This window comes from Mizuhopecten yessoensis, unplaced genomic scaffold (genome assembly GCF_002113885.1).
Source record: "Mizuhopecten yessoensis strain PY_sf001 unplaced genomic scaffold, ASM211388v2 scaffold10553, whole genome shotgun sequence".
Lineage (NCBI taxonomy): Eukaryota > Metazoa > Mollusca > Bivalvia > Pectinida > Pectinidae > Mizuhopecten > Mizuhopecten yessoensis.
In genome coordinates, this window is record NW_018408604.1 from 153,682 (window position 1) to 177,625 (window position 23,944).

At 35.2% G+C, this 23,944-nt stretch overlaps 1 protein-coding gene across 7 annotated transcripts in view; it reads right to left on the reverse strand.

The window, feature by feature from the left end:
• The window catches only part of LOC110461054 (hemicentin-1-like), a 100,720-nt gene that overhangs the window by 46,048 nt on the left and 30,728 nt on the right, over nucleotides 1-23,944 (reverse strand). For 6 of the 7 annotated variants that reach the window (XM_021514327.1, XM_021514328.1, XM_021514326.1 and 3 more), the window contains 12 exons: nucleotides 22,211-22,522; nucleotides 21,307-21,588; nucleotides 18,689-18,970; nucleotides 17,486-17,794; nucleotides 14,679-14,954; nucleotides 13,813-14,106; nucleotides 11,252-11,557; nucleotides 10,010-10,288; nucleotides 8,377-8,649; nucleotides 5,371-5,661; nucleotides 2,382-2,666; nucleotides 1,018-1,332 (listed from right to left, as the gene is read on the reverse strand). In XM_021514327.1, the coding sequence (XP_021370002.1) occupies nucleotides 1,018-1,332; nucleotides 2,382-2,666; nucleotides 5,371-5,661; nucleotides 8,377-8,649; nucleotides 10,010-10,288; nucleotides 11,252-11,557; nucleotides 13,813-14,106; nucleotides 14,679-14,954; nucleotides 17,486-17,794; nucleotides 18,689-18,970; nucleotides 21,307-21,588; nucleotides 22,211-22,522 (3,504 nt within the window). The remainder of the gene's footprint in view (nucleotides 1-1,017; nucleotides 1,333-2,381; nucleotides 2,667-5,370; nucleotides 5,662-8,376; nucleotides 8,650-10,009; nucleotides 10,289-11,251; nucleotides 11,558-13,812; nucleotides 14,107-14,678; nucleotides 14,955-17,485; nucleotides 17,795-18,688; nucleotides 18,971-21,306; nucleotides 21,589-22,210; nucleotides 22,523-23,944) is intronic. The other variant, XM_021514332.1, reaches the window with a different exon arrangement.

The following is a 23,944-nucleotide window of genomic DNA, read 5'->3' on the forward strand; positions in this document are numbered from 1 at the left end:
GTTTTTGTTTTTTTTCGATGCATAAAGATTGTTTTTGGCAGTGGAACGGCAATCTTAAATACAACTTTGTTTACAGTATACAAGTTACGTTAAAACAGCACACCTCTCCGACACCAACCATTCAAATTGAACATTCTTGTCTGTACATATATACATTGCAGCGATAGTCAGTCATTGAACATTCTCACTTTGTTGACATTAACTGCGGAATCATATTACACATCTTGACATCTCCATCAGAACAGTTTATATCTTTTATTACTTCCGGTTTTTCCTTGAGAATCGGCATCGAGATCTTCTTGAAGGTTGGAAAAATTGACAGTGTATTTAAGCCTCTATAACCTCTTTTCTTCTTTTTATCCTCAAGAAAGAAGAATTCTTGGGATCTTAACAGAAAGTTAGGAAATGAACATTTGTTCTGCTACATGTGGCTCTTTAAAACACACACTCAAAAGAAATTTGTCTTGAATTTTTCGTTTTTTTCTTTACCCGATTAACTTATAGGAGCTAGGGAAAATGTCAGAATTTCACTTAGGAATAAAGTGATAATATTTCAGCCTATATATACAGGCACAATAAAAATAATTGCTATTCATAGTAATTTTCTATTCAAGAAATTCCCGCAGGAGCGTTTGTCGACTGTCACACAAACTTTCTTCATGTGAAAGTCACAGAAACATCGGGTTCAGACGACAGCCTTGACCTTGGAGGACAAAAAATGGTGACAACTAAGGTAAAACAGAAGTATTACTTTATGAAAACTGGGCTTCAGGAGTTTATAACTCCTCTTCTTTCTATTCGTTATTCACCAGTAATAAATTAAATTTAGATCAGACTTTTAATATATGATGTCAATACATTGGTCTTTCGACACATTCACACGATAATTGCCGAAAACTTATTTAACGGTCTGGTCAGTTTTACCTGACATCGCAGTGATACATACATATTGAAATGTGTCCCTTAAAGTATGGTCTTATAATATATAACTGAAAATGGTATTAATGCAATTCTTACCATAAACATCTCTTAGCTGGATGGAATTCACGACTTTGAGATGCTGATTTTCTGCTTCGCATATATAGACTGAACCGTTGTCACGGAAATGAATGACGGCGGAATAGTTATTGAAGACGAACGTGTTTGAACCGTCCATCGTGGATGTATAGGAGGAATCTAGAACCTCGTTGGCTGAGCCAGGTCGGGATCGTTTCCAGATAAGGGTGGGAACTGGTACACCTCTATTAGTGCTTGCATTCAAGAACAATGTTTCTCCTTCAATCAAAATCATAGCAGGATGACTTGTAGTAATGACAGGCTGGATCGGATATCCTGGAAATTTAAAATAAAATCCCCTAAAATAATTACTAACAGTACAGTAAACGGAAATAGTGAAATAATAACATCTTTAATTCATTCACCCCCGAAATTTCATAATGAACTATTCTATATTAAATGTACCATCAAAACGTTCTCTATCTCATTATAGGTACACATAGCAATAAACATATCTATTTACATCATAAAAAGTTGTTTATTGTTAAGTTACTTATTTATCTCGGTTAATAACACTTTCTTGGGTCCATACTACCACAATATTCACCTCAAAAAAAGTCCATAATTGATAAACATATTTACATCATAAAATATCATGATGTAAGCATCCAGTCAAACTTTTGGATTTTATAATATTTGAAAAACACCTAGGATCATGATAAACAAGAGTACCGCGCGGCGCAACAATATACGCCCGTCGAATGTCATATAGTGTTATATACTTTCTTACATTGAAATAAGATCTGCATCATTCTAAGAGTGGTTAGCTGACAAGCTATAAAATATGTAGGAGAAAATCTCCGGACAAAAACTCAAAAACTGAAATGAACAAAGGGCAATAACTTTTGCAAAAATTGTTGAATCAAAATTCTTTTAAGGGCGACACAACTTCATATCATGATTATAATGTATACCAAGTGTCAAAGAGATCCGTTGCAAAATGTAGGAGGAGATTGACGGACAAAAACCAAATACTGAAATAAACAAAGGGCAATAACTTTTGCAAAAATTGTTGAATCAAAATTCTTCTAAAGAAAACACAACAACACATCATGATTATTTAGCCTACTAAGTTTCAAAGAAATCCATCAAAAAATGTAGGAGGAGATCTCCGGACAAAAAATCAAATACTGAAATGAACAGGGAGACACAACTTCATATCGTGATTATAATGTATACCAAGTTTCCAAGNAGTTTCAAAGAAATCCGTCAAAAAATGTAGGAGGAGATTGCCGGACTAATAAAAGTTTAAGCCGGCCGGCCGGCCAGACAACGCCATACCATAATACTCTTGCCAAATTTGACGGGCGCATGAAAAGACTCACCAAAGCCTGTTAAGTTTGTTGGCTGACCAATCCCCGAACTGCCCCCCTGGTGTGAGGCACTGCATGTGTACAGGCCAGAATCCTCCACCTGAAAGGATGTAATTGTCAGCAGGTTGCTTGATGTAGAAAACTTTCCGTTGCTTGTATCCACGTCGATGAGTATACCTCCCTTGTACCAAGCAACACTATAACTCGGATCAGAGGACGAAACTTCACATATGACTGTCGTGATCGTAAACAATTCCACGTCTCGATTATCAGCGATGTTCAATATCTTCGGAAGCACTGTAAGCAGAAAGTTATTTAGTTTAAGTAATGATAATTTCAGCTTTTTGTTTTAACACATCCACCCATAAAGTCACAAATGAACCTTACCAAATCAAAGGCTTGTCAAGTCCATTTTAATACTGTAGGGGTGATTGAGTTAAGAGTGCTAGCTATCAGTGATTTTCATACCTATATATTTGTGGCCAAAATTAGGCACCATTCCCAACGGTATATGTTTTGTATTTTCCCCCGAAAGACTGAATAATTCCTAAGTCATTTGTATTTTTTTCATGAGAGCAAAAAGAAGAGATCGGAAAATGATCTGGTTCTACACGTATTTACTATACAAACTAGACTTACTTAACTTGGCACTTGAATTGCATCGCACAAAAAATTCCCAATTTCAACCAGGTGGCTATTTCCTAAACTGGCCAGGAAAATCACTGATTATTACATAAAGGTTTAACTATATATTGATTAGAATGACATGTTTGAGATATCTGTCTAACCCCCATAGAAGGGAAAGATCCTTTTATTCTGATCCCACCTCTACAAGTGCAAGTTATATAGACGTGTTTCATTGTCAGAACACACTTATAGGGTTCATTGAACCTCTCACCTCCTTGGGGTGAGATAGGGAATCTCAAAACAAGGGGGATGATTCTTAAGTTGCCAATGCCAAACATGAAGCTTAATTGCCGAGTTTTTGGCAACTTAAGAATCTTTCCCTGAGGGTTGAAATTTCCCTCTCTCAATCACGAGTGGGATATGATTCTTTTTTTTCACCCTGTTCTCCCATTGTGTATCCTATATACATTATGTAATGTTAACGCTACAGGATAAATTCAGAGCTGAAGTGACGTCATTGTATTGTTGACATGACGTCAAACCATTGTTTTGGATAGGGAAATCCCCCTGTCTCAACCCAAGGGTGAGACAAGGTCATGTCTCACACCGGTAAAAGTCTGGATACACCTGTCCAGGGTAAGAGAAGCATGTATTCAACGTAAGTAGGATGTCCAAATCAAAGGACCATGTCACATTATGACATCACAATCAAAAGCCTGTCAAACTGTTCACTGAATATGACAATATTGTCGTTGGCAAGTTACACCACCTCATTAACATCAGAATTATTGCACACATATTTTTAATTGCCCTGAAATCGAGAATGAATCTTTAGATAAGAAGTGGAATGATGATAGAAAATAATCATCCCCTACCTTGAGGATATGACATATGAGATTATTAATTTGCCAGAAATCAAAGCCCTCGGGGAAAGATTAACAATTTGCCAGAATCTCAACCCTCAGGAAAGATTATTATTTGCCAGAAATCTCATCCCTCAGGAAAGATTATTATTTGCCAGAAATCTCATCCCTCAGGAAAGATTATTATTTGCCAGGAATCTCAACCCTCAGGAATGATTATTAATTTGCCAGGAATCTCAACCCTCAGGAAAGATTATTAATTTGCCAGGAATCTCAACCCTCAGGAAAGATTATTAATTTTACAAGAATCTCAACCCTCAGGAAAGATTTACAATTTGCCAAACACTTTGCAAACCCCGTATTTGTAACTATGGGACTTCCCCTTCAGGATGTGATCTCACTATCTCCACCTAACAGGTGTGAAAGACTCCAATTGTCATAAACTTGGGTTTAAATTTTATTTGTGATACTGCACAATGTACTAAAAACAATATAATAGTATACACAGCCATTTATTTTAAGTTTCTTAAAAATGTTTCACCAAGACACCATAATATTATGAAGGATGAACAACAAACATCATGTTAGGGATCCCTGCTGTATCACTGTCAAGAACTAAGGAAGTGTTGGAAACTGGTTTTTTCTGCATGACTATAGATTTGATAAATCATTTCTTCAACAAACCATACCTTGCGGAACTTAATTGTATGAGAAATATTAAAATTGACCTAGAAAAATAAAATCAACGAAAGAGTTTAGGGGTGAAGAAAAAATCAGCGAGGCTAGCTATAGACCAGGATTGGAGCCCTAGCATTTAGATTGATATAATTATATTGCTCTAACCGAGTGCAACTGCCTGTATCAACAGAATTGTCTTGGTCCAACTCTGCTTACAATATTTTCAAAAGGAAATAAAGGGGAGGTTACTGTGTATAGGTAAAACCACAGTGCAGTGGGACAGGGATCCTTTACCCTTTCACCACTGTAGACCATAATAGACTCATCCAGATCAATGCACAGTAGTATATCTAGAGTTTACTAACGTTACATAGGGGTGAAAGGGTTAAGCCCATATTTGTCCTACAGACCAGATAAACAATGTATGCAACTAATGAAAAATGAAATGAGCAACAACACCACTGGATCTGGTGTAAAATGTAATGTTTGATTTACATCCTAAGTGCTGACGTGTTTCGGCTAATGAGAGTCCGTCTTCAGAGACGGCCTCCCTTTGGCTCATAAGACGGCCTCCCTTTGGCCTAAACATGTCAGCACTTGGGATGTAAATCAAACATTACATTTGTACCCGATTCAGTGGTGTTGTTGCTCATCATTTCTGTTTTCATTTGCTCTGCTTTCCCCGATGAGCACTGTTGAGTACCATTAAGGTATCCACCCCAGGATCCCTACCACCACTATGGAACTGACTTCCTTGCAGGGACGTTGGGTCTCCACCCCCAAGTTGTTACTAATGTATGGAACTGTATAATGAGAGTATAAAATGTACTTACGATGCAAAGTCACGGAGAGAGACTTTGACACAGCTGTGCTGGTTTCCACTTGTGTCACAATGCTTGTAATATTCTTGCCCAAATCACTGGCTTCAAAAACATGTGAAAAGTACGAAGATATCTGCAAATTGTCTCCAAGTTCCGTTACGTTTGATGATGATATCACTGTCGTTCCAATCAGCCATCTGAACGTCGGAACTGGCGAAACGCGAGCGACAGTACAAAGAAAAACTGACATTTTGGTTTCGTAAACGGCCGCAGGTCCAGTAAGCTGTATTCCAGTATGAGGCACTGTAAATAATGGCATGTTACGAAGGTTAGTATGCAGATATAAGTGCAGACTATGTGACAGTGAATACAGTGTAAATATGTACTACACATTTATACAAATGCAATCTTTTAGTGCATGCATAGACAAACAAATTTGTGCGGTACATTCTTCAGGTCGCAAATACGTGAAAATAATACTGGCACAAAATCTAAGTGTTATATATAGCTAATAACAAAAGACTACACTTAATAACTTTCAATAGGTTTTAAATTAAAGGAGAATAGCTGTTGTGATATGAAATGTACACATGCAGGCGTGAATCCAGTCTGATACACTATTTCTTCGGCAGAGCAGTTTAAGATCATTTACGATTCATTAGGTCCTTTAACTCTAACAGTACAGAATACTGGTTTGTTTATGGATAGGTTAACAATACAGTTTCCGCAAGATTCAAATTTGTTTTTAAGATAAATACAGAAACACCGTTTAGAATGTGCACCCAAAAATGGGGATGTTCATGTTTACAGTAAAACCTTAATATACTATGACCTTGTTTCATTTGCAACCTTAATTGTTCACTTATCAGCCAACGCATTTCAATGTGACCCTTTTTCTTGTTTTCTTAAAAATTCCTTTATACAATTCCCTCAATTTATCGCCAAACCCCTTTATAACATATACATTTTTCTGGACAAATGATTGCAGTATAACAAGGTTTTATTGTATTAATTATCTAAGAATTACTTTATATGTTTCACTCAATTTATTGCCAAACCCCTTTATATAAATGCCAAAATTTCTCTGTACAAATATTGGCAGTGTAACAAGCTTTCACTTTTATCACTTCATAAGTACATTTCTCTTTTCACATCAGATCAAGCATGTATATTGTATCTTTTTGTGACGTCTCTGATAATTTCATTATCTCTAGCTGTCAAAAGAAAAACAAAAATAGATCACCTTCTTTTTAAAATTAATTTTGGCAATATAATTGGGTTTGGCAATAAATTGAGTGAAACATATCCAGGAATTATTAGATAATTAATAAAAGAAATTAAAATATATCACTTTCTTTCTCTCTTTGTTACTTAAAAGTTGGAATTTTACACATAAATGTTATCAAAGCATTTGCATTAACTCATTCACCCCTGAAGACACATTTGAACTTGTCCAAATCAAAGGTCCGAATAGTTCATTATGAAATTTCAGGGGTGAGTGAGATAAAAGGCTGTATCTCAGGTTGAAAGATTAACATGTTTTTTTACACCAGTGTTCATCTCTATGTTGGAATTATTAATTTCCAAAACCCTCTCAACACTGTAGACCATAATGGACTCATCAAAATCAATTTATGGTAGAGGTCATTAAAGTTACATAGGGGTGAAAGGGTTAAAGCTCGTTCATTAGCAATGCCATAGATACACAATCATTTCAGACTGATAACTGCATACATGTTTTTTCTTGCTCCAATATTTTTTAAATTATATAGAACTATGACTAATGCAAGGACAAAGCAGAACAATCATGCAAAGCGTGGATAGTGAAGTGTTGCAGGAGGTATAGGGTAACAGTTAACCCTTTCACCCCTAGGTAACTTTAGTAGACTCTACCGTACATTGATCTGGATGAGTCCATGATGGTCTACAGTGGTGAAAGGGTTAAACTCTATCATGAATTGAACTACAATATATTGAATGCCATATATGGGTATAGTATTCAATTCATCTGAAAGAAAATTCTCATGATTCTCAGTCAAACTATAGGACCAAAATAAATACCTAACAGTTTTTAAACATTATTATCTAATTAACTAAATTCCGTAAAAATTGGAACTTCAACAAATTCTAAAGTATATTTATTCAATTTTCATTTAAAAAATTAATTTAGAATAAATCAAATTTAAAATTGAATTTTAGAGTTGTATTAAAGTAATGTTAATTAATAAATGGAAAAAAATATAAGAATATTATATGTAACAATATGTGGTTTCACATGCATAAAAAATTGGGTATAGGGAATCTGAAAGATTCAAGGTTTGAAACATAGCGATAAATGGCAGATTTTTTTTTTCTACAATTTTTTCTCTCTAATGTCTTAGATAAAAACATTTTGTTTTCTTGATTTGATCAATTTGAAAGATTTTAACATAATAACGTTCAACTGTTTCAAACAAAATACAGCTAAACCTGTATCAAGAGGTCACTTTCTGAAAGTCCCAAAAGTTGGTCTCTTAATACAGGTGGTCTCTTAATACAGGTGGTCTCTTAATACAGGTGGTCTTTTAATACAGGATCAGTTCACAATGAAATTACTACAAACATGAACATGAAAAGTAGATGGTCTCTTCATGAAAATGGCTACAATAATTGAACAGGTTTGAATAAATATATACTGTATATCAGGAATTTTTCGCCCTGTCAAACTTTCTCCCTTCGCATACGAAATCAATTTCTGCCCAGTGTTGATTTCGCCCTTCACTTATTACTATGTGAATTATGTGTTTTTTAGTTATATTTGCTGTAATGATACATCTGCCCTATGCATCAAAGAAGGCAAAAAAGGGCGAAAATTAAACTACAGCGAAAATGTTCCAGCATACAGTAGACACAAGCCTTGACTTAATCTTAAGCACTAAATAGACATGGATTATAATTCGTACTGCAGTATATATAAGCTTAAGCAGAAAGAGGTATCTTAGCAGAGTGAGCCGATTTTGAATAATTTATAGACTTTACCGTAAACGTCTGGTATTGTGGTGGCGTCAGACATCTCACTTCCGTAAGAATTAGTGGCACTACAGGTGTACTCCGACTCGCGGACACTAAAATCGGCTATGAACGAGTACGAACTGTGTAGTCCAGACGAAGCAGTCAGAATGAGGTTTCCGTCACGAAACCACATGATTGTCGGCAGAGGGTAGCCATCTGCCGCGGTACAGTTTATGGTCAATTCGGTATTCTCTGGTACAGCGTTCCCAAGGCCGGTGATCACTGGTTTTACAGGGTAAGCTAAAACACAAATTAAAACTGAGATTTAATGTTTCGAATAATTTCATAACTCATCATCATCACATGGTTTTAATGACGGGTCAGCAAGTTTCCCTCGATGTGCCTGACCGTACCCCCCCCCCTCCCTTTGATCTAATTTTAGTAACAGTAAGTAATCTTGAACTTTTAAATTCCTAATGTTCATTTCACAGTGTATGATACTGTTATCACTTGAATCAGTTTCAACCTTGACCGATGACCAACAAAATCTATCCAGTTGTAGAACTCATATAACCGTATCATGGTGTAATTTATTGAGGGGTGTCGTGACATATCTTTGTACACAAGCTTTTTATTTCAAAAGTGGTAAAGTGTGATCTTTGACCGTGACCTTTGACCCTTAAAGCTTGACCTCGACTGATTAATTCTTGTACACAAGCTTTTTGTTTCAGAAGTGGTAAAGTGTGATCTTTGACCATGACCTTTGACCCTTGACCTCGACTGATTAATTCTTGTACACAAGCTTCTTATTTCAAAAGTGGTAAAGTGTGATCTTTGATCATGACCTTTGACCCTTGACCTTGACTGATGAAATCTGGTACATAACTAGCTGTTTTATACAGATGTATGAAGGCACACATGAACGGGTGCACTGACAAAGCAATTATTGTAAAATGCCCAGCTTACTTAAGGGGGATGGGGTGTGGGGGTGTGACAGAGGTTTATTCAATGTATTTGTCATAATTCCATAATACCCATTATTCTTACAGAGCTTGATCACCCCCACCCCCTCCCCCCACCCCCTAACAGACAGACAACCAGGGAGAAAGAGAAAGAACGAAGATAAAGACAGATAAACAGACATTAAATCTGATTCAAGTTAACCCCAAAATTCTGTTTTTATCATTTTGTTGGGACCACTGTCTTAAATAATTTTTGAAGGAATTAAACAAATTTTACTGGTCCTGTCATTCTGGACGATCACTTTAAAAGCTGTTTGGTTTTTGGTTTGTTTGTGTTTTACATCCTATTAACAGCTATGATCAATTAAGGATGTGTCAGGTTTTGGTGGTGGAAGAAAGCCAGTTCCCAGAGAAAAAACACTGACCTATGGCCAGTACCTGGCAACTGCCCCAACTAGGTCTAAAAGTGGAGGGTTAGTGGTAGCAGAATGTCAGATGCCTTAACTGCTTTCAAAGCACTCAAAGTCTAATTAATTTTGAGTTTTCCGTCCACAATTAATGCTGACAAAAGGCAAACCAGTTCCATACTTTTACAGTATTTAAGGCAAATATTGCTTCTGTCCAAGCTTGTATTTCATTAACAATCTCAAGACTTTCAAATCAAATTGAACAGAACACTAAGAATAATGAACACTTACCATACACAGTGACCATCACAGAATTGCTATTGTTAGAAATTCCTGCAGTGTTACTAGCTGTACAGTAGTACCCCCCTTCGTCGCTGACTTCCACCGCCATTATGGTAACGTTGGGTCCGTTAAAGTTATAACGTCCGGGCGGTGTCAGGGTCTGTCCTGTGTTTGATCTGTACCAGGCTACAGCCTGTCCAAGCTCCGATACGATCACGCAGTGGAGCGTCAGAGATGTCCCCTTCTCCACGGTTACGGACGGAATCGTTATGGAAACTCTCGGTATGGCTGCAATATGATAATTAAAATAAATATTTTTTTTAAGGATCTCTGTCCCATTACTAGCAAAACACGAGGCAATTCAACTGCAGTTCTTTTATACATAGAGTAACCTCCCCTTAATATTGTTGTGGATGTAACTGTAGTCAGGGCTGGGCTATAGCTAGGGGACTATCATTGATCAGGTATATCCCTCACATATTTACAAAGATAGTTTAAGCAATTATGGCCCAAGGTGTCAGCCACTACGAAAGTACAATTTTTAACATTTGTTTATAAATATAATGGTAAATTTCATCGACCAAAGGATGCTCTAAAATTAGGATAAATAATCTTCACTACAGCGAATGTGTAGGATTCATCTCTTTACAGCCAGGGAGCCACACCCTCATTTTGTAAAACATAAGAGTTTTAGTCCTGAACAAATTAAGTCAAAATCTTTTAAGCCATCTCTAAATGTATACCGTTACGGTACTGCCAGGGAGCCACACCCTCATTTTGTAAAACATAAGAGTTTCAGTCCTGAATAAATTTAGTCAAAATCTTTTAGGCCATTGTAACTAAGATGACAAATACAGAAAAGGTGTGAAAGGCCAGTGGAAGCTGTGCCATAACAATTAGGAGAAGTTGCTCATATGACTAAAAAGTACCTGAAAGAAAGGAAGGACTGTTTTTTGACAATAAATTAGCATAACTCAATATTTAAAAGACCATTGTTTAAGTTGTTCAAATTCACAATTAAATTCAATTGAACAAACAGAACTTATCAAAAAATCCAAAAATAAACATGAAATATTAAGGACCCACAAAAAAGAAAATAAAAATAAAAAGAGTTGATACATTTTAAAAATAAAAAGAGTTGATACATTTTTTAACACAATTTCATTCACTCACAAATAAAATTTATTCAAAATATAAAATAATAGAACAATTTGCACACTATAGTTAATTCTTTGCCACATCAATACTTACAGTATCCTATTAGCAGCATCATTTTATCTGCTGAAGACGCTGTGGCGGAATGGGACACTCTGCAGACCAGATTCATACTGCCAGAATCGGAGTATCGAGCTTGATGGGTGAGGTTCGACGATACTTTGAAAGTTCCATCGGCGTTCGTCGATTCTGAAGACTGCCCGGTAAGGGTTTCCCCATTAAGGACCCAGCTTATAGAGGCTGCTGGGAATGACCTAGAATTTTCACAGTAGAAATGGCTCGTCTGACTTTCATAGAGAATATTACTCCCCTGGATCGTAATCCCGTCGACAGTTGGCGGAACTGAAACATATAAAGATTGAAAAACTCACTGAAATATCTTTGTCAAAGTAATGGTTGCTTTAAATGTCAGAAAAAATTATGTATTTTATCAGCCAACTTGTTTCTCTGTTAATATAACTTTCTCAGGTCTATAAAACCACATATTCACCTCAACAAAAGTCCATAATTGATAAAAGGAGGATCAACCTCTATATAACACAAATATAGTTTTCATATTAAAGTACAATATATTTTTATCATCTTTTAAAAAAAATAAAAAAAATATGAAAGAATTTTACATTTTTCACTGCGTAATGGAAATATTTAATAGAAAAAAATATACATTTAACTTTTGTGATGTCAGCATTAATTAATGATTATATTTTATAACATTATACATTTTATTTATCAGATTAAGAATCAACAACTTCACTTGCAGTATTGGTTAGATATGCAACGCACCCATTTAAAACAAACGCTAAAATGATGTTTAGGTATGGATGTCATGGTAATGAAATCAACATGAATGATATGAAAATATATATCTGTGTTAATTAGGTCTTGTATGCTTTTCAAAATAATAACATTTTTTTTTCAAAAATGTTTGCATACCAGGTAAATGCTTTTTTCAATATAATGATAAACATTGTTTACTGAGAATAAAACAAGTTTAAACGACAGCTTATCGAACCACCAAGCCTCGATTTGGGAAAATCAACTCTTAAATCTTAACGATATGAAACAAAAATTAAACAAATATTAACCCTAAACTATAATTAACAAGACCTGAGAAATACGTTTTTTATTTTTTTTTATAATCAGAATAATTAACCCTTTAACGCTTATGTAACCTAAGTCAACTCTACCATGCATCGATCTGGATGAGTCCATTATGGTCCACAGTGGTGAAATAATTAAGAATATTACAGTGTATGTTGTCGTTGCTATCGTTCTTTTGCATGTTTGTTGTTGTTGTTGTTGTTGTTGTTGTTTGCACATGTGTTTATTATTTATTTTCAAAAAAATACATATTATATTCGGTAATGTTATATATGAAATATAACTTTATCGCAGGTTAACATTGTTACATCTATAAGCAGCTCTGATAAATTCAAAGTTACGTCAGCAGCGTCAGTTGTAGTTACAGGGATGCGAGGCAATGCACTTTTAGTAAGTATCCCATAAGATATACACAGGTATTAAAATAGGATATATATCATATTTATATATAGAAATACACCATGTTTATTAATATAAAAAGAAATACACTATATGTTGTGATAATTCACTTTTACAGCCATGTATAGCACTTCAATTTGGGGAAACAGGTAGGGTATGGAAAAAGGTATTTATAATATCAGATTTTTTTGATTTTTTTTTCAAAATGTAACATTGGTTCAATTGAGGTCCTTTTAACACGCATTATAATGTTGGTTCTCTTGATTCACTCGACATATGCTTGTGTAAAGGGATCATACAGTGTAAAAATAAAAGTAATCAGTAAAGCTGAGCAGATCTGTTCATGGTTATCTCTGAACAATTTACAGAATGGTTACATGTGAACAAAATAGATACGGTATACACCATTTCACCTGTATAGTATATATGTATGAGGAATATATAAGTTGAAAAGATAGCAGATAGAAAACAGCTAACAGGTGATTTGAACAGGTGATATAAATCATTGAACAGGTGATATAAATCTTTGAACAGTCGGTATAATTAAGTGAACAGGGGATATAAATCATTGAACAGGTGATATAAATCAGTGTATAGGTAATATAGTTAAGTGAACAGGTGATATAATTAAGTGAACAGGTGATATAAATCATTGAACAGGTAATATAGATCATTGCATAGGTGATAAAAATCCGGGGTAGATGATATAAATCCATGAACAGGTGATATAAATCAGTGTACAGGTAATATAAGTCATTGAATAGGTGATGGAAATTTTTGAACAGGCGATATCAATCGTAGAACATTTTTTATAATTTTATTCATCACATTTGACATATATTTTCTAAAAACTAACACAGTTGTATGTAAATTAGATCAATAAGCAAGTATTGATATATATATATATAAATACAGAGTATCTAAATCTATTTATACAAGTGTATATATATAATACAAGTGTGTATATATAATACAAGTGTGTATATATAATACAAGTGTATATATAATACAAGTGTGTATATATACATGTATGCAGGACACATTGCACAATGTGGAAAAATTAAAGAACAATACACCGTATTATATAAGTGTCATACCATATATAAGTGGTATTGTAGCCGTAGTGAAGCGGGTACCGAAGCTGTTGGCTGTAGTACACCTATAGACAGCCCCCGTATCGTTGACGTAATTTACCACAAATGTCAAGGTACTGGACACAGAGGTCGTGGTGACTGAGGTTGTGATGCCGTTGTATAGTCTAACTCCATTCTTAGACCATGTGATGTTTGGAGAGGGCACACCATTTTCTGTGTTACAGGTGAGAACAACAGTGTCATTTTCGCTTGGAACGGACGATGGTGTCATAACTATGGAAGGTGAACCAGGAGATGCTGAAAATAAAATGAGATATTTTGTAAATGTAAATAACGGTAAAATTAGCATCATGATACGACATACACGATCATTACAGCATCAAATGCCTGTTTCAAAGCAGTGGTTTTTGTATTATTGTGCATGTAAAAACATTTGTTTATAACAAAATAGGAAAGAACAGAACAATATTTTCAATAAGATTCATCAGTTTGGAAATTTGTAATATCAAAGTTTTACTTTCTACACAAACAATGTACAAATTATCAAACTTGTTGCAACAATATTGGTTTTTCCATAGGGATACAACAGGCCTTTTTTGTCCCTAAACCAGCTGCACATGTGGAGATACCTTGTAGACCAACTAAATACAACTTGTATGTATTTTTCACGTTTTTATAAAAGAACTCTTTTCAGTCTCAACAGCATGAAAAATAGACTGAAATTTCCCCTCTAATTAACATCTTTAACCCTTTCACCCAGACGTAACTTCAGTAAACTCTTCCTTGCATTGATCTGGATGAGTCCATTATGCTCTACAGTGGTGAAAGGGTTAATTTCAAGTTCCTGTGGTCTAATAAAATATACATACCATAGGCAGTCAAAGTCAATTGGTCACTTTGACTGGACAATCCAGCCTCGTTTTGGCCTATACAAGAGTAAGCACCATTGTCCGTAGTTGCGAAGTCAAGAATGGTCAGATATTCTCCGGACATTACATAGTTGTCATCAGAGAAAGAAATAGCAGAGTCATCAATGAACCACAAAACTGTCGGATCCAATACGGACTGGACAACACACCTCAAGATCTTGTTGGTACCGATTTCTACATCAGTGGTAGCGGGCTCCATGGTAACCCTGGGCTTAACTGCAAGTAAATTACAATGAGAAATTTGAATGTGATCGCTAATAAATGTAGGCGATATCAACATTGCCTTAAGGTAAAGGGTACCACTGCATCACCTACCATAGTGAAGGAGAGTTCCATTTTCCATTTTTTCTTTCTTTTAAGGTGAATTAAGTTACCAACAAGAGGCCCAGAGGGGCTGTATCGCTCACCTGTTTCTTTTGTTACATGAAAATAAATGACATATAGGTAACTTAAGACCAAATTTGGTAACTAGAACACAAGACATTTTAACATCTCTATACGGTTCTGAAGAAATTATTGTTTGAAACTTAAAATTTTAATTTTGAAGTTTTTAACACACATTGACCTTTGACTCCCAACTTGCACATAAGTTTACCTTTAACCTCATTACTGTAACAAAGAAAACAATTCCCACAGCTGGTCTACATAACATACCCTAGTATCATGACTCTAGTCCACATGTTTCTTTGGATATTGTTGTTTGAAGATTTTAACATCTTTGACCCCTGTGACTTTGAAATTAAGTCAAGGTCATTTTAATAAGGAAACGTTGTAGCACTTCATCCCAGGTACCTACTGGCCAAATATCATGACCCTGGGTCTTGTGCATCTTGAGAAGATTGTTAAAGATTTTAAACAAAGTTCACATTTGACCCCTGACTAGCACTTAAAGTTGACCTTTGACCTCATTTCTGTAATTTAGACTTGCACTGCTGGTCTACATGACATATCCAAGTATCATGGCTCTAGTTCAAATGGTTCTTAGGATATTGCTGTTTGAATTTTAACATATTTGACCCCTGTGACCTTGAAATATGGTCAATGTCATTTTAATGTGGAAACTTTATAGCACTCTATCCCAGGTACCTACTGGCCAAATGTCATGATCCTTGGCCTTATGGAACATGAGAAGAAGATTGTTAAAGCTTTTAACCAAAGTTGACATTTGACCCCCGACTAACATTTAAAGTTGACCTTTGACCTCATTACTGTCATTGAAAAAAATATTTGCACTGCTGGTCTACATAACATACCCAAGTATCATATGACACTAGACCAAATACTTCTTAGGATATTGTTGTTTGAAATTTTTAACATATTTGACCCCTGTGACCTTGAAATAAGGTCAAGGTCATTTTAATGAGGAAACTTCATAGCACTCCATCCCAGGTACTTACTGGCCAAATAGCATAGACCCTAGGTTCTACAGTTCTTCAGAAGAAGTCGTTCAAAAGAAAAAATTGACGGATGGACAACGGATGATGGACGCCGCAAAATTAATGGTAGGAAACATGCTATATTGTATGAATAAAAATTAAAGAAGCTTCTGTATCTCACGACTATAAATTATCATAAAATGTGTGAATTTTTTATTTATACAAATATATATATATGTATAGATATAAGGATTGACATGTTTAGCCAGTTAAATGGTTACTTGATCGGAAGATTTTTTGAGTAACCGGTTACTAAATTCATCTGGTTTGACATCCCTAATATATAAGATCAGGATCGAACAGCACTTTTTCAATTTCATGCTTGTATGAACGCAAATTGGTTACATACATATTCCATGAAACTCCCTGTGTTCATACTGATCATTGAAAAAATGCCGCTCAATCCTTATATTTATATTTCAATATTTTACTTACTTTTGACATAAATCCAGATATTCCCTAATTATTGAAATGTTAGCGTCTTCAGTGCAAAAGAAATTACTGAAACAGCCTAATGTCATTAAAATATTTGCTTTTAGCGGATGTCTCATGTTATTCGATGCAGGAGGATCACGAGAAGCTATATAATGGCGCTGATCCAACTGCACTCATAGCCCTATATTTACCATTGTATGGCATTGCCACTGTATAACCCTACCAAATTCAGTTGGCATTCATATAGGTTATGAATGTCATAGACCGATTGTTGACTTCATCATTATTATGATGTCATAATTGTTGCGTTGAATACCACTGACCCTCCCTGGGTGGCTAGCACGCTTTATTGAATTTGCCTTTGTCCAGTTGGCATTCATATTGCCTATGAATGCCAACTGAAAGCAGTTCAATGCTTAAATTAAAGCAATTTCTTTTGGTAACGATCATAGAGGAACTTGCAGTGCAATTGTAAATATATATATGGTAACTATTGACAACGCGATAGATAGGATCAGGATACTTTCTTAAATTCTGAATATTATCTTGTTTTCTTTGCCTGAATCAATTTCATACACATCCTCGATACTCCAGGCATTGCACTCACTTACGATCTCTCAACTCCTGGAATATGTCATGGCAAAGTTAAAGGCAGGAAAATTGGTAAAACCCTTTGCTTAAACATTACAAAGCAGCCATGTGTAACTTGACACTGGACCAATAGACATTGTGACAGATATATTTACATCTATCTATCAAAATGTCTAAGTCTAGTGTCAGGGCCAGAGGAAACTTGGACTGCGTAAGCTCCTGGTACAAGAATCACCCATCAAAGACTATATATAAGCAAAGAAATGTATAAGATTTAATACTCACGGTAAACATTCAGGGGCAATACTACAGACAGATCAGAATCACGCCCATCTGGCTGATGCAGAACACATGTAAGCACCTTCCCTATGTCACTCTGAGTTGGTGTAAATGTGAGATTTGACGCCGTGCGCACAGTGAGGAGGTCTGGGTGGTTAACTGAAGTCTGTGTCGCCTGTGACGTCAGGTCTGCGTCTCCAAGGAACCATGAAAGTGCAGGCGCTGGCCTCGCTCTAGCCGAGGAACATCGGTGTGTGATAGGTGTGCCTTCATAAGCAACACTGGCGCCCTCTATGCCAGGAGGACTTGCTGGGACTGGAAAATAAAACATAAAATAGAGTGTTGACACGCAATGCCATATTTGATACAAAAACAACAGGTGGACTCAAAAAACTTGGTGGTTGAAGGTCAGATGATGAATTCTTGCATAAATCAACATCCATTATGCATTTGCCAATAAAACAAGGAAAATAGACATGTCAGGGATACAATCACAACATTGTGTCACTAAATTATTTTCAAATGATTGTTTCTATACATTTCGACATTAAGATATTACATTTTACAAACAGGCTAAGTTGTTTAGACAGCTTATTTTCAACCTTTAGCACAGGTTTAGGGTTTGAATACCCCTTTGACCAGATTCTATTTATAGAATGATCTTTTTTTTCAAATATATACCAAAGATGTACAAAATCAACCACTTATTCTACCATCGCTTCATCTGCATACTATATATCGGAATTTTTTTGCTGCAGTTTAATTTTCGACTTTTTTCGCCGTCTGTAATGAGGGTGAATTAATCATTACGGCAAACTTTTGTTTAACAACATGATATACATAGTTATTAAATGTGAAGGTCAAATCTAACATTTGGTAAAAATGGATTTTACTGTTGAAGAGCGAAAAAACTGACTGGACAAAAATTTCCTGTTACAATGTATTGTTAAACAGAAAATTTGCCGCAGTAAATATATAATACTATTTGATTGGCCAATATAAATCTATATGTGAAGATATAACATTTCCTAAATCTTCACTGCAGTTAAGATATTTGTTTTTATCCTTCTGATAATTTCAGTGGAAAAAATGTAATAAATAGATTATTAATTACCAAATGAACTTAACCAAAGTATTACAATTAAAACCAGATCTGTTTACGAATTCATCATTTTTACAATAACATTTAAATAAGCTGAGTTTACTAACCATAAACGTCGGTCAAGGCGTTACTTGTGGAGAAATTCCCGTAGGCGTTAGACACAGTAGCTGTGTATGGCACTCCAATGTCAGACAAGGACGTCACGAAAAAATAGTTATTGTACGTGGTGCTCCCAACAGTTGTAGACGTGTCGTAAACGACAACGCCACTTCTTGTCCACGTCAGAGTTGGTACAGGGTAACCACCAGATGACGTAGCGTTGATGATACTTAACTCCCCTTCAATACCCGTGACTGGAAACATCGTAATGACAGGGACGCTTGGAAGTTCTACAAATTACAATTTTTTTTATTTTTTATTTATTTTTTATTTTATGACATTTACCAAGTAACATATATATATAATCAAGAGACGAACAATACCTATAAGAGGCCCAATGGGCCAGTACCACTCCCCTGTTATTTATCTTGCAGCTTTGAACTTCAAAGTTGGTCGATGCAAAATGATTTGCATCTGGAAGAGCAGGGAACTCAAAATCTGTCATTTAAAGGGTTATTTTGTCTTTTAGGCATACACATTTGATTCAAGTTTTGATTTTGAGCATGCAGAATCTCCCCCATTTAAATTTCAAAAGTTGGTAAGTACGTCTTTGTAGGTTTATTCTATCATTCTTCACCTTTTCATTTTGACGTTTTTGACTTATGAAACTCACGTGACCTTGAAAAAGGATGAAGTTCATTTATTTGAACAAACCAGATATCCTTCATCTCAGCTAGCATGCTACTACCTATATACTGTAGTAAAATAACGTGACTCTTGGTAATTCATTGGAAGTTATTCAAATGTTTTTACACATTTAGCTGATGTGACCTTCAAGGAGAGTCAATGTCATACATTAAAACAAATTTGAATGTCCTTTTTCCCCAGTATGTTACTATAAAAAATGATCGCCATTCATCCAAGAATGCTATGACTTAATTAAGTTCATTAGAAATAAGCGCATTTAATTGAAAAACCTTGGTAGATCTTTATACAACTATGCTACTGGATAAATAGCATAATCTTAGGTCTCTTGGTGATTCAGAACAAAGTACTCAAACGCTAAAACATTTAATCCATGTGACCTTGAAAGAAGGTCAAGGTTGTTCATCTGAACAAAAAGCAATAGCCCTTCATTTCATTCAAGCATGCCTCTACATTTGCTCATTCAGAAGAAGTTGTTTAAGCAAATTGAACCTGACCTTACCTTGAGATTCATTTGATAAAGGGATTCATATATATAGATAAAGTCCTACTTTGGGTAGGTCTTTATCCAACCATGTTACTGGAAAATATCCCAATTTCCTCTGACCCTGACACCAGACTTAGACATTTTCAAAGATAGATGTCTGGTGTGGGGCCAGAGCGCGTGCCTATATGAAAACGTGGAATTCTCCGACACCGTTTGGTATTGGGGAGTGACTAAACAACAAAAAGACGCGGTCTGCAAATCTTCTAAACAAGAGTAATATATTCTGTTTTCGGTCCGGATCAGTATGGTTTGTTGATTAGTCACCTCATGACCAACAAAAAATGGCGTTCGCTGAGGTGGGAAATTTAAAACGATTGAACATCGAGAACTCTACTGACGGAATTTAGCAGCTGTTGGTGATAATAAGAGCTGATTTGGATCAATAAACAAACCATTTATCAATATATGTGAAGTATGTGTTGTGTCATAGTAGATTTTCGTAAACAGCAACTCAAAACTCCCAGATACCAAATGGTGTTGGAGAATTCCAGGTTTTCATATACATGAAGCAGTGTGCTCTGGCCCCACACCTGTCATATAANTTTCATATACATGAAGCAGTGTGCTCTGGCCCCACACCTGTCATATTACTGTCAAAATGTCTAAGTCTGGTGTCGGGGCCAGAGGAAACTCGGGCTTATTATAACTGGATAAATAGAATTAAATATTGGGTCTCTTGGTTATTCAGGATAAATTGGTTGAGCGTTAAATTATGACTCATTTTGATATCTGTGACATTGAAAGAATGTTTGACACATTTTTTAACCCCATGACCTTGAAAGTGTATCAAGGTCATTCATATGAACAAACTTGTAACTGTCACTCTAACTTTATCCAAACATGCTTCTGGGCAAATCCAGAACGAAAACGCTGACTCTTTAGGCCTCTTTGTTATTCAGTAGTATTTATTAGAAGATTTTAATCATTTGACCCCTGTGATCATAAATTGTTTCAGAAATGATTGATTAAAACCAATTTCATGCGAGTAATATTCTGCTGTTGTTTGGCACATGTACAGGAGTCAGAAACTTTGTAAAAAATACAAATAATCCCCTGTTATATGCTTAAAATAGATTTTGAAAGTATACTTTAGATTCGTTTTTGTATAACTGTTACAATTAACTTTTTTGACCGAATTTCAGACTCCTGTGGATTTGCACTGGAGTCGGGAGTTTGAAATTCTGTCAAAACTTTATTCCAGTAAAACAAAACAAAAACTATAATATGCTTAAAAATACATTTTTTAAGCATATTATAGTTTTTTGACTGTTTTGATTAAAGAATTTCAGACTCCTGTGGTTTTGGGCAGCCGGCGGCAAGAGGAATTTTAATGTAGGACTAACACAACGGAGAAAAATTAAGATGCGGACTTACGGTACACGGTGAAGCCAACAGCAGCACTTAACCCGGAAGATCCAGCATCGTTTTCGGCACTGCACATGTAGCTGCCTTCGTGTTCACGGATAACTGGGTTGAAGGTCAAGGTCCGGTCATTTATAACGTAGTTCACTTGGTTGTGTTGCAGAGGTAAAGTACTTCCGGTTTTATACCACGTGACCGTTGCAGTTAACTGCGTGTCAACATTGCACGTTAGTACACTTATTTTACCTATCTCCGCCTCTTTATTCTGTTCTGCGACATAAGCAGTTGGAATAACTGTAAAGAAAACCATTAATGATTCTTGTTACCAAATAAATTTCCAGGGGAGACAAGTGAACCATCCCCCCTTACTATGTCATCATTTAAAAAAAATATCCACCTAAAGAAATACTTTCAGAAAAAAATCGGTACTATTGCTAATTCCAAATGAAAATGGTATGAAATAATTTAGCCTTTCTGAACATTATCTCAATAGTATAGTTATCACACACACGAATATTCAAACAGATTGCTGCTCAAGTTTCCAACATACTGAAAAGATCGACGTTTATGCGATGAAGTAATTTTCGCGAATTTCAAACTTTACAACAATGTAAAACTAGTCATCATCTACAGGTACTAGCCTCGTCTGTCAATACACCTATAATTATATTTAAGGTGTATTGACAGACGAGGCTAGTACAGTCTGTGCACCATTAATATCTTTTGCAATAAACATCATTTTATTAATTAATTTTCTCAATGAATGATAATAAGTTTTCAAACTGAAAAACATATACCCACTGGGAAAAAAAATTGTGGTGCATTAATAATGCATTTCGTCCCCAGCACATGTTATATTCATTTTGCTCTTTTCCGTAACAATTTCAAATCTTGAACATTTATATTATCAACCTACGGTAGACATTGAGTGGGTGGTTGGTGGATAACGGTGACACAGGTAGAGTCACGTGATTGACGAAGCAAGTCAGTATTTTCCCAGCATCAGCTTTGTCTATGTGTAGCGTCAGATTGGAATTTACATTAAATGTCCCAGCCTTTTGTGAATTGGATTCTTGCGTAATCCTAGCCTGTGACGTCACGTTTTCCCCGCCATATGTCCATGAAACCATAGCAACCGGATTGCTAGCAAACGTACTGCATATCCAGGAGTAAGTGTGGTTTTCCAATACGGCATCTACCCCGGTTATGACGGGAATTGAAGGTGTAACTGAACAAAAAAAAAACAAAAAAACAGTAAAATGTTAATAAGTTTATATATTTCCGTAGGAAAAAACAGATTTATGGTAAATAATCTATGTATTAACATATCAACACTTAAAAAAACCCAACCCACATCACTTTAACAATTTATGAACAAAATCTTGTGACGACAATAGTATGTGTATGTAATTTATATTTACAAATAGTAGATGTTTAATTATGAAAAGTAAAATAACAACAATGTCATCATTGGAATTAAGTTTTAACCCCTCGATATTACGTATTTTTCAGTACACTTGGAATATATGTTAAGACAAAATCGAAATCCACGTACGCGCCGGTCACATATTGTGGACGATGTAATTTGACTGACTAATGCTTTGTGGTTGGGGAACCGAGAACCTTTGACAGCAGCCAAAAATGTCTGGTTTTTAAAACAGATTAATACAGCTCTTTCTTAATCTTCAGAACGCAGGTATAACAGTCTATCAACTTTTCAATTGTCAGTTTGTGATGTCTTGAACCAAAATGGTAACCGGAAGACTTCGAGTTTGTCACAACATGTTCCATTGGTGCAGAACAGATATGTAAACACAAGAGAGACACCCTTTGATCTCAAAGATGCAACAAAGTATGTTGACAAATATGTTTATGTAAACAAGTTCTTAATATACGGTTTAGTTAAGTTGGTTAGGGCTGTGTTTATTCATAAATCCAGATTGTATAATATTTTTTGGTAAACATTAATTAACACGGTTGTTAAATGGTGGAGAAGGTCAGTAAAAGCAGAGCAGAGGCAGAAAGAGAGAGAGATATATATATATTGTATAATTCTATTGTTAAAACATTTACAAAGCATGGTTATATATAATCTTTATAGGATAGTAATATACAACATTTAATATACCTTTATGTAGATATTGTATGTCAATTACACTGTTTGATTAAATAGATATTTGCATACAAATGTTTCCAGTGTAATTACATACAATACACAAGACATTACACATATAATTACTGAAACGTCATAAAAACACTTAATATCATGGCTAATTATATATATTGATGACTGTAAATATATATATTTTTATTAAAAAAAATATGAAATGTGTATTTTTTTTATATTTAACACTAAATGTATTGCTCTATAAAATACCCTGCAAACTTAATTTACAAAAAGTGTGACAAACTGTTGTGAAAAAATATCAGGGCTTGTGATATTTTAATACACCCCTAGTAAGCATTAAATTAATACAAAAACACATAGCTGTAATATACCCTACGATATTTCCATATTGCCAATCCGTATTTTAAAACGGGAATGTACGCTGGCGTTTTATTTATATGTTATTTATATCCTGATCGGAGGCCGCGCGTGCAAAATGCAAATCCATGCAAACACTACTATTTCATTTTGTAACAAAAAGAA